The 16,771-nt window shown below is 39.1% G+C and overlaps 1 protein-coding gene across 1 annotated transcript in view; it reads left to right on the forward strand.

Annotated features, from left to right (window-relative positions):
- LOC107290400 (cullin-1) overlaps positions 1-16,771 on the forward strand; it is a 160,682-nt gene that overhangs the window by 123,203 nt on the left and 20,708 nt on the right. The window contains exons 11-13 of the mRNA XM_015819279.2: positions 9,542-9,634; positions 10,221-10,268; positions 10,347-10,429. Coding sequence (XP_015674765.1) covers positions 9,542-9,634; positions 10,221-10,268; positions 10,347-10,429 — 224 coding nt within the window. The remainder of the gene's footprint in view (positions 1-9,541; positions 9,635-10,220; positions 10,269-10,346; positions 10,430-16,771) is intronic.

Raw genomic sequence — 16,771 nt, forward strand, 5'->3', positions numbered from 1 at the left:
TAAAAGAAATACCCTCTAAGATTTTAAGAGGAAGAAAGGATTTTACATTCTTGACTCAGGAGTTAAAGAAGCGGCAGATACCTTTCAGATGGGAAATTCCTTTGGGTATTATATTAAATTTTGCAGGGACCAGACATAGATTAAACTCTGTTCAAAAAGCCAAAGATTTTTATATGTCGGTCCTGAAAGCTGATATGTCGTCATCATCGACATCTAAAGCACAGGAAGATCCGATGGAGCAACCTGTTGTGGATTTGCCTGGGGCCATGTCGTCATTATCTGTAGAAGATCCTCAGAAGGAGCAAAGGATGACCCGTGCTGCTTATAGGCGTAAAGAGAGACAGCAACAAAAAGAAACAGTTTCTATAACATTTCCACAGCCTTCGGAGCCAGTGAGTGGGGTGAGGCCAAAGAGAGCAGCTGCCACAGACATGCAAGGAATGCTTAACAAGCTTTGTAAGCCAAAAGATGGATAAATGCTGGAAATGAGACTTTATTATGGAAATGGAACAAATTAGTTTATATGTTTGTAAAGAGCTGTTTGTTCTTTTTCTTTTTTTTTCTGAAAGAGGTAAAAAATTAAGACTGGGATTTTATTTTTATTATTTTTTTCCAGCTGTGAAGCAGGAGGTATTGACTTAAGATTTTATTGAAAGTATAGATTGGAGAGGGAAGAAAGTGAAGGGAAAATTTAAGTGTAAAATGCAAGGAAAAAATATGTAAAGTTTAAATGTTGAAGGTGGATAGATTATATTCGATGTATGGAGTGATTAAATGTTATATAGTTTTTGAGTAGATGTATTGGTTTTTAATTAATTTTAATTAATTTAATTGCTTTATTAGAGTTAAAGTAGGTATATATTGATAGTATTATATTTGTTTAGTTAAATTGTAAGTTAGATTTGGAATGATTTGTTTTAATCCTCTATTTGGTTCCGGGAAGCTCAGGGGGGGGAAGGGGTTTAGAAGTATTAAAATAAAATTGATGTATTCATATGTTATAATTGTATTGATAAGAGGAAGCGCTCGGTTGGTACCCCGGCTTGCACTCGAGGAGGTGGTCAGGAAGAGGGGGGATGTAGAAAGGGGAAGGAGGAAGGAGGAGAGGTTGTGGGTTAGAGGCAGGAAGGAAAGGCAAGTGGATGAGGGCGGAGGCAGGTCGGGGACTGCCGAGCGTTTCTGATAATGTATTGAGTTGGATTGTTTTTCTTTGTGTGTGTTTGTGTTATAAATGCATCATATTACTTATTGTTTAATTATAAAAATTAATAAAATACCAACAAAATTGGATTGGTAAGAAAAAGAGTTTATTCTGCAGAAAATAGAAAAGCGGTTTGCAAAGCACGGTGGATCCTGGTGAGAGACTTCAACAGGAAGTTCTAAACCCAGAGACCACACAAAAATATTCAAACTCATAACATTATATACACTCCTATCGCGACGCCCCCATCCCCTCCCCTTAGGTCCCATTTGAGAGGACTTCCGGGGGCACAATCTGTCCGATCTCTCCCCTTCAGTTACATTGTTTAAAACTTCTCTCTGCCATCCTTTTGTCTTGTTAAGTGTGTCTTCTAGCCAAGCCTCCTGAAATCTAGTGCCTACGTGCAGGGCTTGGCTAATCCTTCTATTGTTAATCAATTGTGACCGTTTTATTTTTAAACTTCTTCCTTTCTCACAAATCCACCCTTTCCATTTTTTATACTAATTTAAAAATAAAATTTTTCCTCAAATGGTTTTAAACTTTCCCGGATCTCCTCTGCATTCTGGAAGTGAAGTAGTGCAGCATGTCCAGTCACCTTGTTTAACATCAGCATTTGTTCGTCACTCTTATTGGTTGCATTTACCATTCCCTCCATTGTGTTTTGTACAATACTACTTATTATAGGGATCAAATAGGGTAAGCACATTAACACGAAAAATACAACTGCTAACATGAATAAAGCTTGTTTCCAGTTTCTAAAAATTCCTCCCAAGAACCCCTCATCATCAAGTATTCCAGTCCAGGTTTGGACCGGTACATGGGCTATTTTCCTCATCCTGTTTTTTTTATTTCCTCAATGGCTTTCCCTTCATCATCTATTTGCAGACAACAGTTGGTTAAATTAAATTTTCCACAGACCCCTCCTTCTTCTGCCAATAAATAATCCAAGGCCAACCTATTTTGATAAATTGCAGTCCTCATTTGGGTATTTTGTTTAGCCAACTTATTTAACGTTAGCACTGTCTCACTAGTGATAATCTCCAGAACCGCTTGTAACCTAATAATGCGATTCAGCATATAAATTGGAGTCCTATATCCCCATGATCCATCTTCAGCCCAAGTGGCAAGTCCATACACCTATATTATATGTTCAGGTGGCCATTCATTATCCTTCTCAGTCCACACCCTAGGTGGGCCCCTACCATCAGAGTACCAATATGTAAGGTAACTCAGCTGCCAACTCAGGCCCCCACAGGTGGTCCAGGGACTAAACTTCATGGCATAGCAGGCATAAAGCAGATTCTACTCTCGTGACTAGCAGAGGTACTGGTGTTCTGTCCTAATAATAATGATGTTAGATTCTTTCCACTTTGAGAGGTAAATATCTGAATGGTTTTTTGATATTTCACACTAGAGGGGTCAACGCATGTAACCCTTCCTGTTTCATTACACAGGGGAAATCGAGTGGTATTATGAACACATGTTCCCACCACCTTCTTGCAGTCCATCTGAGTATGATATGTCAAGAGTTTTGGTTATCTTATTACCCATTTTGGTGGTTCTAATGCAATCATTACAGTTATCAGAGGTATTTATACTTTGACCTTTGCATATGTTCCCGGACCCTACTACTCCCACTATAATCCATATCTTAATTACTCCTGTAACTAAGGTCATATTGAGGTCTAACATTGTCCCAATTCTGTCCACCCCTGGAAAAGTACTTCTTCCCTTTCACTTTTGACACCACCGCCTGTAACGGGCTGAGATTGGTACTCGGGACACCAGTCTTCGATGATCACTATATCACACTCTTCTCCGCAATCTCTGTGTATCGGTGTGCAGTCTGGGCAATGGGTACAACAACAATTACACCAACATTTACAGTCACAAAACCAACATATTTAAACCCCCCCTTTTTTTCTAATGTCTCTATATTTTGCTTTTTCTTATTATCAACTTCAAAGGGTCAGGTTGAAGCACACTTTTCCACTTGGTTGGAGTGTCCACTGGTCCTTTCACACGGGTGTAGTGGGTCCAGCCTTTCCCTGCTGTTCATACTGCTGTTTCGGATTTCAGCAGCACCTGGAAAGACCTTCCCACTTCGGAACCAGCTTCTCCTCCTTCCAACTCCGGAGCAGCACCCAATCTCCGATCTGGAATCTGTGGACTGGAAACTCCAAGGGAGGAGTTTGTGCCAGCAATCCTTGTTTCCTGAGAAAATCAAAATATCTGGACAGTTTATGCACATATTACTTCCAATAGTATTCTAGAAACCATATTAGTTGTTGCATTACTACATGGGTACTACATGGGTAGTACAATCTACCTGAATGCACTGAAATGGCCTAAGGGCTGGAGGCTTCCCTCCCCTTTTTTGTTTCCTGATTGCTTGCCTATTTACCTTTTTACATATCAAGCATTTATCCAACATTTGTCTTGCTGCTGTATAAATTCCGATACATCCATAATGCTTCAGGAGCTCATCCACCAATGCCTGAACTCCCCCAGTGGCTTCTTTCATGTAACTTCTCCAATAATCCTCACGCTATGGGTTTATTGATTACCTGACTCCCATCTGGGAGAAACCATTTACCCTTCTTTCCTTGTTGCCCACCTATCTGCATTATTTCTTTTCTTCTGTTTCTGAACACAGGGATCTCTTCTAGTGTTCCTACAATGAGTATTAAGACATTTATGCTTTCTTCATTTGCTGCCCTCTTGGCTTCCTCATCCACAATCCTATTTCCCACACTTTCAAAAGAATTGCCCCTCTGATCTACATTCACATAGGTTATGGCAATTCTTTTGGTCAATTCCTTTCCTTTGCTGTTAATCATTCCCCTTTCCACCCAAATTTTCCAAAGGTATGGCCCATCCACCCCAAAGGCGTACTTTGAATCCGTATAATCAGTTCCAGCCTTGTTTTCTAACAATTTTAGGGCCTGATTTAATGCATAGTTCGCAAGTTTGGGCTGACCAGTTCTTTGGCAGGCTACCAGATTCTACCAACTGTTTGGTGTGTCCATTTATGATTGCATACCCGTTTTTCTTTAACCCATTCTCTACCCGGGAGGAGCCATCTATAAATAATGCTTCCCTGCCTTCTACTTCCCATTTCATTCATTCATCTCTCTTTTCCCCCACTTCTGGGTAAACCCCCTTCTCCTAGCAATTGCTTTGTCTGTATTTACAAACAAATTGGTTAATAAAGAACAAACAAAGAAGCGCTTTACCAAAAACTCTGCTTGAGTTTGTTTGCACACTGATCTTTATTCAAAACAACATAATCCCAAAAAATTTCTCAACTCCTTTGTTTTAAACAAGGGTTGAATTCCAATTCCTTCTTAGGTATTTTTTTTTCTATCAGTGTGTCCTGCACACAGACATAAAAACATAAAAAAAATAAAAAAACAAAAACCAACTACACACAAACACAAAATCTGAGTTACTGAAATAGTTTTGTATCAAACTCTAGTATCAATTCTTTGCTTTTAATATAAATTTAGTCAAATTCTAATTTAATCAGATTCCATTCAGATGGAAACAAATTTCCATTAAGTAAGTTAAAACATTCCCATCCACCCCTCCTTCCTCAAACCAGAATTCTAAACGGAAAAAAAATAGTTAAAAAGATCAACACCCCCCCTTTTCCTTTATGTCTCTCTTTCTCTCACCCTTAAAGCAACACAGCCAGAAAAAGCAGGGGGTTGGATTAGATGACCTCCAAGGTTCCTTCCAACTTTATTATTCCTGCTAACTTTGGGCTGTTCTTAAGAGTATAGAGAGACAGAGAGAAGAAAAGAAAAACAAACAAACAAACACATCTTTCTTCACTCTTTTTGTTGGCCAGACAAACTGAGTGAAAGTATTTCTCTTGGGATTAGAAACAATTAACAGTCACATTTACCTCACACACAAAAACTTTGACACACATATATATACCAAGACAAGGAAAAGAGAACAGAAAAGAAAACAGAACTTTTAGTTCTACACATCCTGGTCATTCCCACCACAAATCTCAGCTAACTCGAATTAGAGAAGGCAAGAATCTTAAACATACCACGTGATTGCACAGAAAGATATAGAGAAAAAGAGAATCACTACTTCTTATTTTTCTTTTAAGTACCTTTATTTAGCCAATTCCATTTTCCTAACTTTGCTTTGCTTACAGGACCTAACCAGCTGGTTACTCAAATCCAATTCTTTCATTCACCCATTCCATTCCATTTGCACACAGCCTTTCCCTTTTCCCTAACAAAAGGTCCTGCGCTCTGGCCAAACCCCCATGCTTTCCAGGGTCTGACACTCCAACAGATCCTTTCTGCGGCTAGGAAAGACCAGAGAAAACAAAATCCAACTGTGATTGGGAAAAGGGTCTTCTCACTCACACAGAGACATACACACATTTCTCTCATTCCCCTTCTTTCCAAAGCAGTCCTTGAGCTTAAACCCAAAACTCCCTTTTCTACCCTGGCTACAGACACAAAGGGTCTGTGCCAGCAAGATGGGTTTATGTTTCCTTTTCCTGTTTGGGGCTACTCAATTTTCTAATCCCCCCACCATACGAAGCAGCACAAATTTACCATATCTTCTTTTGTTAAATTTAACTTAGTAATCAGCTTGTTGTATGGTGGTTTCCCCCAGTTTTCTAACAATTTTCCTAATGGGCTGTGGGGATCTATTTTTAGTTTTGGATTTTTCCTAACCTTTTTCACACATTCCTTCTCCTGGGACCCTCCTGAATTACCCATGGTTGGTTTACCACACAATTTTGTTGTCCTTACCAATCTAATGAGACCATGGTTCGCTTCACCAAGCCTCTTTCTCCTTTTACTCAGGAGTTCCCTCACTCCGCCTTGCCAGTCCAAACCCTCGGGACATCCACAGCTTGTGTATGTCTTGCCAGTCCTGTGGACCCTCAGGGCGTCTTACACACACCTCTCATAGATCTCAGACTCAAACTGTGCTACCCAACCACCCCTGACTGCCTAGGTTTTATTCCTTGGTTTACCCCAAGTTTTACTCTCTTAGGTTCGTGCACGAAGTTGCCCGGTCCTTGTCCTGGTAATTCTCTGGTCCCCTCTCCTCAGTTCTTACCAATCACTATTTGGTCCGTGGGCCTGGCTCCGTTTTGCTTCCTCGACCTGCGACTGCAACTTTGGACCATTGAAATCAATGGGGCATGCCTTCCTCAGTTGACCTCGCCTCCCGAAGATGCAGGAACAGATGCCCAAGGCCCCACATTGGGCAGTCAATTTGTTGGAAACGGAAACATGATTAAAATACCAACAAAATTGGATTGGTAAGAAAAAGAGTTTATTCTGCAGAAAATAGAAAAGCGGTTTGCAAAGCGCGGTGGATCCTGGTGAGAGACTTCAACAGGAAGTTCTAAACCCAGAGACCACACAAAAATATTCAAACTCATAACATTATATACACTCCTATCGCGACGCCCCCATCCCCTCCCCTTAGGTCCCATTTGAGAGGACTTCCGGGGGCACAATCTGTCCGATCCGAATACGTAATCCCTCCCCTTCAGTTACATTGTTTAGAACTTCTCTCTGCCATCCTTTTGTCTTGTTAAGTGTGTCTTCTAGCCAAGCCTCCTGAAATCTAGTGCCTACGTGCAGGGCTTGGCTAATCCTTCTATTGTTAATCAATTGTGACCGTTTTATTTTTAAACTTCTTCCTTTCTCACAAATGCCAAGCATGCAGACATGATAGCAGTATTCCAGTATTTAAGGGGTTGCCACAAAGAAGAGGGGGGTCACGTTATTCACCAAAGCACCAGAGGGCAGGACAAGAAACAATTGTTGGAAACTGATCAAAGAGAGAAGCAACCTGGAATTAAGGTTAACCTGACAGTGAGGACAATTAACCAGTGGAATAGCTTGCCCCCAGAAATCGTGGGTGCTCCATCACTGGAGATTTTTAAAAAGAGGCTAGACAGTCACTTGTCTGAGATGGTATAGGTTCTCCTGCTTGAGCAGGGGGCTGGACTAGAAGGACTCCAAGGTCCTTTCCAGCTCTATTCTATTCTATTCATGCTGCAGGTCTGCTGGAGATGCCTGGGGAGTGGATTTACCCTGTTATCTGGGAACAGTTTGATCCTGTTGGACCTGAGGAAGTGGACAGGGTCCTTTGGACTGTAAGCATGGCCACCTGTGAATTAGATGCATGTCCCTCCTGGTTGGTCAAGGCTGCCCAAGAAGTGACATGTGAGTGGGTCCTAGCAATGGTTAATTCATCCTTGAGGAAGGGGGTGTTCCTGGCACCATTCAAGGAGATGCTGGTGCATCCTCTTTTCAAGAAGCCATTGCTGGACCCCACCATTTTGGACAACTTTCCTCCAAACTTCCATCTTCCCTTTTTAGGGAAGGTGGTTCAGTAGGCAGTTGTGCTGCAGCTCCAGAAGATCCTGGATGAAACGGATTATATGGACCCCTTCCAGTCAGGTTTCAGCCCCAGATATGGGACAGAAACTACATTGGTCAGGCTTTTGGATGATTTCTGGCAGGAGTGGGATGGCGGTAGTGCATCCATCTTAGATCTTCTTGATGTCTCAGCGACTTTTGATCCTGTCGACCATGGTATTTTTTTTTCATCAGCTTTGGGAGTTGGGGATATTCTGTGCTGACTCACCTCCTTCCTTGGAGTCTGGTCCCAGTCGGCATTGATAGGGGGCAAGAGATCCAGCCTGCACCCCCTGATCTGTGGGGTGTTACAGTGCTCAGTACTGTCTCCACTTCTTTTTATATCTACATGAAAATGCTGAGTGAGATCATCCATCACCATGGGATGAGGTATCAATATGCAGATGATATCTAGTTGTACATCTCCGTTCCTGGTCAACTAAGTGATGCTGTGGATGCCCTCTCACAGTGCTTGGAAGCTATGGGGGTCTGGATGGGGAAAAACAGACTTCAGTTGAACCCTGGTAAGACAGAGTGGCCGGGTCTCTTCTATATCTGGAGGTTTACCATCTTTCATTCTGGGTGGGGTTGCACTGCCCCAGATGGACCTGTTGCATGATCTGGGAGTCATCCTGGATTCACAACTCCTGCTTCAGGAGCAGGAGGCAGTCATGACTAGGAGGACCTTTGCTCGGCTTTGTATTGTGTGCTAGTTATGCCCCTTCCTGGATCGAGAGGCCCTTCTTTCAGTGACTCCTGCCCTGGTCATCTCCTGTATTGACTACTGCAGTGCGATCTACATGGGACTACCCTTGAAGAGTATCCAGAAGCTGCAGCTGGTGCAGAATGCAGCGATGTGAGCCGTTTGGGGCACCCCTTGGGTTGTGCATATAACACCTTTGCTACATGAGCACTGGGTGCCAGTTTGCTTCCAGGTCCAATTTAAGGTGTTGGTTATCACCTTTAAAGCTCTTCATGTCATGGGACCAGGTTATCTGAAGAACCATGTTGCCCCTATTTTATCAACCCATTCCAATTGGTCAGGCAGGGAGGGTATATTATGGACCTCATCGTTTAGAGAATTTTGACTGGGGAGGTCTAAGATGAGAATCTTCTCTGCTGTTGCCCCCACTCTATGGAACAACTTGCCCCCAGAGGCAAGGTAGCCACCCACTCCTAGACTTTTGGAAGAGGGTCAACACCTGGCTCTGCCAACTGGCCTGGAGGTCTCAGAGTGTTATGGAACCCTGGGGATGGTTGGTGGGTTGAGGGGGCTCCCTCTGCCTTTTAATTTTGTAATTGTTCTGTAATTCTGTTTTTAACTTTAACAATGGTTTTTATATGATTTTATTGTTTTATTTGTAAACAGCCCAGAGTCACACAAGTGTGATGGGTGGTATAGAAATTTGTTAAATAAATAATATTAGCATTCTAAAACTTCCATCTCCTCTCCCTCTGTGTATGTTGCTTGCCTTGTCTAATATACTTATATATTGTTTAAACAAGCACACAAAATATATTAATAATATATACTAATATTAATTGAATATTAATAATACATAAATATGTCTGTTGAAATTATATAAATAAACCATGTATAAATACAGTCCCATGAACAGTTAATTTATATGTATATATTTAGTACTTATTGTAGTTCTTTTCAGGCTCTTGATTTTTGCTTTTTCTTAGTTGTGTGATCTGAAAGCATTCATTGGGCATTAGCTAATTATTGAAAATATGGTTAATGATCTACAGGTAATTTTCAGCTTGTATGAAATGGCAAGCAATAAGCAATAAAGAATTGTTTTGTCCAAAAGATAAGGTTTAATACTGTTCTGTTTGCTCTGTGTATAAAGCAGATAAATTTCTTCATATGACTTTGGATATTTATTCAAATAAAATGGTTATTTCCTGCTTTTTTAAGGCATCTACATTTCAAATGGCAATCTTGCTGCAATATAACACAGAAGATGCCTACACGGTTCAGCAGCTGACAGATAGTACTCAGATAAAAATGGTAAATCTTCATATGTTACTATATGTTTAATTCTTACTGTATAATATTTAGTTTAGTCAAAGAGTTAAAATACAAAACGCTAAATTATTTAAAAGAAAAAAAAAAAATACAAGACATTATAAAGAAAAAGTGTCTTAAAAAAAGAAAAAAAGACTAACACATATACACATAATATCCTCCCTAGTTGAATGCTGATTAATATAATACAACAGTGTTACTTTCCCACCCCTTTTAAACTGCTAAATCTGTTTACAAATTGTTAGCCTGTCATCTATATACTATATTAATAACAAAATAGTTAACAGAAAAAACAGTAATAAACATATAAAAGTATAAAAATGATAAGAATTAATAATTAATAAATAATTTTTCTCATGTATAGCACAATTTCACTTCTCTTAATATTACATTTAACTTAATCTGAGTTTTTTCCTGTTTAAATGCAGTTTGTGCATGGTCTTATAAAAACTATTAAGCTAAATGTATTGTTGCTTATGTTCTTCCCTATTAGCTGTAAAGCTTATAACTACAGAATGAATTAGGTATGGTATTGATTAACTCATTTTCTTTACTTTTTAATTTTCAGGATATTTTAGCACAAGTACTTCAGATTTTATTAAAGTCAAAATTGTTGGTGAGTGCTTTTGTTTTGGGAGGGTGGAGAAATAATGTGTTAATATGTTCTCACATTGCTTGTCTTGTTTTTTCATAGGTTTTGGAAGATGAAAATGCAAATGTTGATGAAGTGGAATTGAAGCCAGACACTTTGATGAAATTGTACCTTGGCTACAAAAAGTAAGAAAGATAGTTGAATAAAAACACCTAGTCATAATTGTTTTTCTTAGGATGGTAGAATAAATATTATCCAAAAAGTTCTATATTTATTAAAGATAGCAATGATATGTTTGCATTCCTGTCATAGTACTATTCCAGTCAAACACTCACAACTCTGTACCAATTTTATTCACACTGTAAATGAATGGACAATTGACTACAATTAGATCTAGATCTTGGCTTTCATAACGTTTTTTTAACAACTTGCAGTACTGTTCTTCAGCTGTCAATCAAGACTAGAATTCAGGTCATGTTTCCAAAGCAGCCAAATCTTACATTCCCTGAACAAACACAAATCCCAAGGTGTAAGTTGAAACACATTTGTTTAACTGCAATATTTTTAGAATGTAGAATATCCTTTTGTAATGAATAAGCTTTATAATAAAAAGAGGTAACAAAAATCTCTGAATATTCCCCTGTGATATTGGTTACAAGATTCTGCTCCAAAAATGGAGTTCCATGCAAGTTAGGGTTTTCACAATTGCTTCAGAATTGAGTACACTGCACAAAAATACCCATAAATAAACATAATTAATAAATAATACTTTTATGATCTTTCAGATTAGAGTTAGGGTTAGGATAAGGGGCCATTGAAACCACAGGTCATGTCCTGTTATATTGCACCTTCTATGTGGATTCACAGACTTATTTTATAACTCCTTACCTGACAAAATATCTGGGAAATTCCAATTTATTTTATGTACAGCTGTTACTATCAGATCAGTATGATCGTTTCTTTGAACGTAGCTAAATTCTACTATACAGGTAAGTCCTCAACTTACAACCATTCATTTAGTGACCAAAGTTACAACAGCTCTGTAAAAAGTGACTTACAACTGGTTCTCACACTAATGACCGCTGCAACATCCTCATGGTCATGTGATCAAAATTTAGGTGCTTGGCAACTGGCATGTATTTATGACAATGGCAGAATCTCAGGGTCACGTGATTGCCTTTTGTGACCTTCCCAACTGGTTTCTGACAGGCAATGTCAGTGGGGGGGAAGCTGGATTCACTTAGTGACTGCATGTTTCACTTAAAAACTGTAGGGATTTGCTTAACCATAGCAAAAAAGGTCATAAAATTGGGCATGATTCATTTAACAACCACCTTGCTTAGCAATGGAAATTCTGGTCCCAATTATGGTTATAAGTCAACTACCTATATACTGTCTGTAAAATTAGGCAGATTTTAGCCACTCATCGATGATCTCACCATTAATTGTAGTACCCTATTATGTCTTGTTCTGTTTCATTTTATTTTATTTAAATTTGAAGACAGAATGAAAGCTGCCAGAATGAGATGAACTTGAAATACCCATTGGACTGTTTAAAGCTTCAGGAGAATTGGTTCATGCTAACTGCCTTATTTGAATACATATGGAACAAAGATTGAGTGACATGCAAGATAATGTGCAAGTTACTGAATCATTGCAATAATACTTCACAAAACATTTTGCTTAAGATATTTCGAAGAATACAACCATGCATGGACAGAGACATGCCAGATGAACAGCCAGGTTTCAGAAAAAATAAAGAGGCAGGAGATCAGTCAGCTAACAGAAGAGGTATAAATAAAGAGAGCAGCTGTATACCTTTTCTGTGTTGAAGATAGTAAGGCAGTTAATTTTTGTAGATCATACTAGTAGGTGGAATATACTGTATTAAGGCTAATTGCAAGAATATCTGATTGTTCTTCTGAGTAATCTTTGAAGCAACTGTAACAATTTAGATAGGAGAAAGAGTGGTTCAAGAAAGGGAAGAGCATGAAATATACATATATTGTCCATATAACTATTTAATTTATATGCTGAATATATTCCAAGACTAGTAGGATTGGGAAAAAATGTTGGATCAAACCACTAACAGTTTGAGGGACACAATCTTTTTGTTAACCAAAAGTCAAGAGGACAGAATAAATTATCACAGTAAAAAATAAAAAAAAATGGAATGCTGTTCATTGTCAACCTGTACACTTAATAAAGTTTCTGCTGAGAGCCAAGAAGTGAAGCTTCTGGTTTCTCCATTCATGAAGATGGATAATATGCTGAAGAAGTAAAAGTTCTTTATTATCTCTATAAAAGTTGATAATTATAGAGGAATGTATTCACATGCTGCAATAAGATTGTGAAGTATAAGGTCACTTTTATGACAAGCACCAAAATAATTGGTTTTGGGTTCTAGAGTTTCTGAAGATTGGTCACCCTTCCCCCTCAATTTTAGTTTAAAGCCCTCCTGGCCCAACTCATCAGGAGGGCTTTAAACTAAAATTGAGGGGAAGGGTGATCAATCTTCAGAAACTCTAGAACAGGGGTAATCAACCTTTTTATACCTACCGCCCACTTTTGTATCTCTGTTAGTAGTAACATTTTCTAACCGCCCACCAGTTCCACAGTAATGGTGATTTATAAAGTAGGGAAGTAACTTTACTTTATAAAATTTATAAAGCAGAGTTACAGCAAGTTAAAGCATATAATAATAATTACTTACCAAATTCTTTATGTCAGACTTTTGCTAAGTTTGGCAGAATAAATCTTTATAAAACAACTTACTGTAGTTAAATCTATCTTTTTATTTATACTTTGCATACATAGAAGCATGAAGTCTGATGAAATTATATTTAATTAATTAAATTGTTAATGAGATCCCTGAGGCTGATGCTGCGAAACTAAATACTGGATATCTGGCTCAATTTTTGTAAGGAACAAACAAAGGTCTCCTCTTTCGGAAATATTCAGGCGGTTTCTTTATTTGGTCATAATATGATTAACGCCTGATTCCACAAGATATGAGGTAGGGAAAGGTATCAATAAACTGAATATCATTTTCCACATATTTGGATATAAGACAGACATTTTTTTACTTTGCCATAGATTTTCATATCCACCACTATTGAATTAATGTTAACTTTCTTCATCATATCTAATTTCTAACAGTTCTTCTTGGCAAGTTGTATCAGCCTCTTCAATATTTGCGGTAAAAGGATTTTTCATCCAGTCATACATCAATTTCAAAATATCTTCAAATCATTTTTCCATGTCCAATTTAAGTTCGGTGAGGTGGCTACTGAATCTGTCAATATCCTCTGGAGTTACATCATCTTTTATAGATGATAATTCAGGAAACTGATGAAATTCTCTCTTCAATAGATTATAACAAAGTAGTTCAAGTTTGTCAATAAATAATGACACAATACTTTGGCAACCTATAAGAGTTTTATTAGCTCCTTGAAGCTGCAAATTGACATCATTAAATCTCTTGAAAATATCTGCCAAATAAAAGGCATCATTCTTTACTGTTTTTAACTGTTGACACAGATTGGTCTCATTATTTCTTTCAAAAAATTGTATGACACTATCATATAATGCTACAAAACGAGCCAAAGATGTACCCTTTGACAGTCACCGAACTTGTGTGTGCAAAAGTAACGTAATAAAATCTTCATTATTGTCCTGGCAAAGCTGTCGAAACATTCTATCATTTTTTGCATTGGATTTGATCTTGTTTATGGCTCAAATTATTATAGTTAATGATGAATGGAGACTTGTACTTAGATGTTTTCCTACAAGATGTTGTCTGTGCACCACACAATGAATACATANTAAAGTATGATTTCACAGTATTAAATATAGATAATCCTCTTGTATCTGTAATGAGATTTATTGTGAATAGCATTTCTTCTCGTAATGTATTGTTTTCATCAAAATAATGTACATATGCCATCAATAAAGCATTATTATCTGCAATTGTAGACTCGTCCAATTGCATGGAAAATGAAGAGTTTTGGAGAATACTTATCAGGTTTTTTTCAACATAACTGCCATTTCTTCAGTTCGTCACTTTACTGTGCTACCGCTTAGGGGCAACGTTTTTAAAATTTCAGGTATATCCTGATGCATTACTGCTGAGATAAATTCTTTTATAGAGGGTATTATTACAGTTTCTCCAATATTATAGCTTTTACCACTTTTTGCAATTAATTGTGAAATGTGATAAGCAGCAATTAATCCATCTTCATTTGCTGCATGTTGTTTCTTAAATGATGCAACAATTGTTGAATGATTTTGAAATTTTTTATATTTCCTGAAAATATTCAATGGGCTTGTCCTTATCATTTGGATGCTTTGTAGAAAGATGTTCTCGCAATCGACTTGGCTTTATTGCCTCATTGGATAATGTTTTATGACACAATAAACACATTGGATGTTGTTTATTTACAACAGATTCTATGAAACTCATCTTCAGATAATCTGGCAAATAGCCACGAGCATATTTCTTTTTTTGAGACATGGACTCACAATATTTTGTTTGAAGCTGTAGGCACGTGCTCACTCTCACAAATCTAACTGCGTACTGACCAGTGCAACCGCAAACAAAAGAGCCTGCGCCGTGTATCATCGTCTGCGCATGCCTCTCGTGCATTGTGGATTGGGTTTGGGGGGGACACTGGCTACCAGCTCTGCTTGTCTGTTACAGCTGGGTGGTGTGGGGGGAGATGCGCGAGCTATTCTGAGATGAGGCTCTTTTGTTTGCGGTCGCACTATAGCGCCATTTAATTTCACTTACGTAACGTGAACTAAACTTATGCGCAGGCGATACAAATAGTATATTTTCAGAAATTTAAATTGTCATGGGGAATTTTATGAAAACCTAATGAAAATGTTTTAAAATAATGCTATGAAAATTTTTTAAAAAGTCAATTAAATTAAAAAAAGGAAACTGCTTCAGTATCGGACAAAACCCCTACTGCCCACCATGAAAGCTGGAACGCCCACTAGTGTGCGGTAGGGACCAGGTTGACTACCACTGCTCTAGAACCCAAAACCAATCACAAATTCCAAGAAAACAAATCAAACAACGAGGTAGGCAGTGATGAGAAAAAAGAAAAACTCGAACAACAATCAGGAGATGCAGGAAACATACCCACGGAGAGGCATAAAAGTCTTAAATGCTTATATACACATGCTCAGAGCTTGGGGAACAAACAAGGCGAACTAGAAGCAATAGTACATGAGGGAGGGTATGGCATAGTTGGCACTACAGAAACCTGGTGGGACAAAACCCATGAATGGAATGGACTGATGGATGGATACAAACTGTTCAAAAGAAACAGGTCTACAAAAAGAGGAGGGGGAGTTGCACTATATGTAAGAGAACACTACATATCTACAGAAATGCATGTGATCAAAGATAAAATTCCTCCAGAATGTATATGGGTCAATATAAAAGAGAAAAAAAGTGACATTGCCATAGGTGTATATTACAGGCCACCCAACCAATCAGAAGAAATAGATGAACTCTTTGCCAACCAGTTAATAAATGTATGTAGAAAGGACTTCCGGTTCCGGTACGCGGCGACGTCGGTCACGTCTGGGGACTCGTCTCCAGTCTGGCCGGGTTTTCTGCGTCAGTAGACCCCTTAGTGGGTAGAAAGTCGCCCTGGAGGGGCGACCACCGAGAAGGAGGCTTGCTGGTGACTGTGGGAGAGCGGCAGCTTCTCCCGTGGCTCCAGCTATTTCCATAGGGCCGATGGAGCAATGATCGTCCTGCAAGATGGCCGATTATCCTGCTGCACCAGCCGAAGTCACAATTACAGCTAAGCGTATTAGACCCACCATGGAGGATCCGGGTGAGACCCTTTTTGCCCCTCTCTTTTCCCTATTTGGCTTTTTTTACTGCCTGTAAAAACTTGGTTGGAATTATATTAAATTCCAGTATGACATGGTCACTTTCACCCAAGGTTCCAGCAACTTCAACTCCCTCTATCACTTCTTCTCTATTAGTAAGAATTAAGTCCAGTATAGCTTTACGTCTAGTTCCCTCCTTCACCTTTTGGATGACAAAGTTGTCGGCTAGATTGGTTAGGAATCTGTTTGATCTCCCGCTCGCTGCAGAGTTTGTCTCCCAGTTGATATCTGTTCTGTCCCCCGTCCGACCCACACCCCCCAACCAGTCAGCCGAGGCCTGACAAACTACTCGGCACAGACAAAGGCAACGGAATGTCTTGGCAGCCACTTCGTAGCTGCCTGCCAAGTCTTTAATGATAAACCACAGCAAACAAAGATAAGCCACGAGAACTTGCCAGAATGCTTGCAACCGAGTGTTCTTTGTCCGTCACGAAAATTCACATGCCACACCCCTTGCTTATATAGCCAGTGGGGTGTGGCCCAGTGACTCAGCGGAATTGTCTGGCCCGACGTGTCTGCTGCTGCGCACGCCTATCTCTTCGACGCTGGCGTGGATCCAGCCAAAACTTATCTTCTTCTGAATCCGATACTTCTGGCTCCTGGCCAATCCCAGAAGT

The sequence above is a fragment of the Protobothrops mucrosquamatus genome, unplaced genomic scaffold (assembly GCF_001527695.2).
Source record: "Protobothrops mucrosquamatus isolate PMUCROS unplaced genomic scaffold, P.Mucros_1.0 scaffold881, whole genome shotgun sequence".
NCBI classification, from domain to species: domain Eukaryota; kingdom Metazoa; phylum Chordata; class Lepidosauria; order Squamata; family Viperidae; genus Protobothrops; species Protobothrops mucrosquamatus.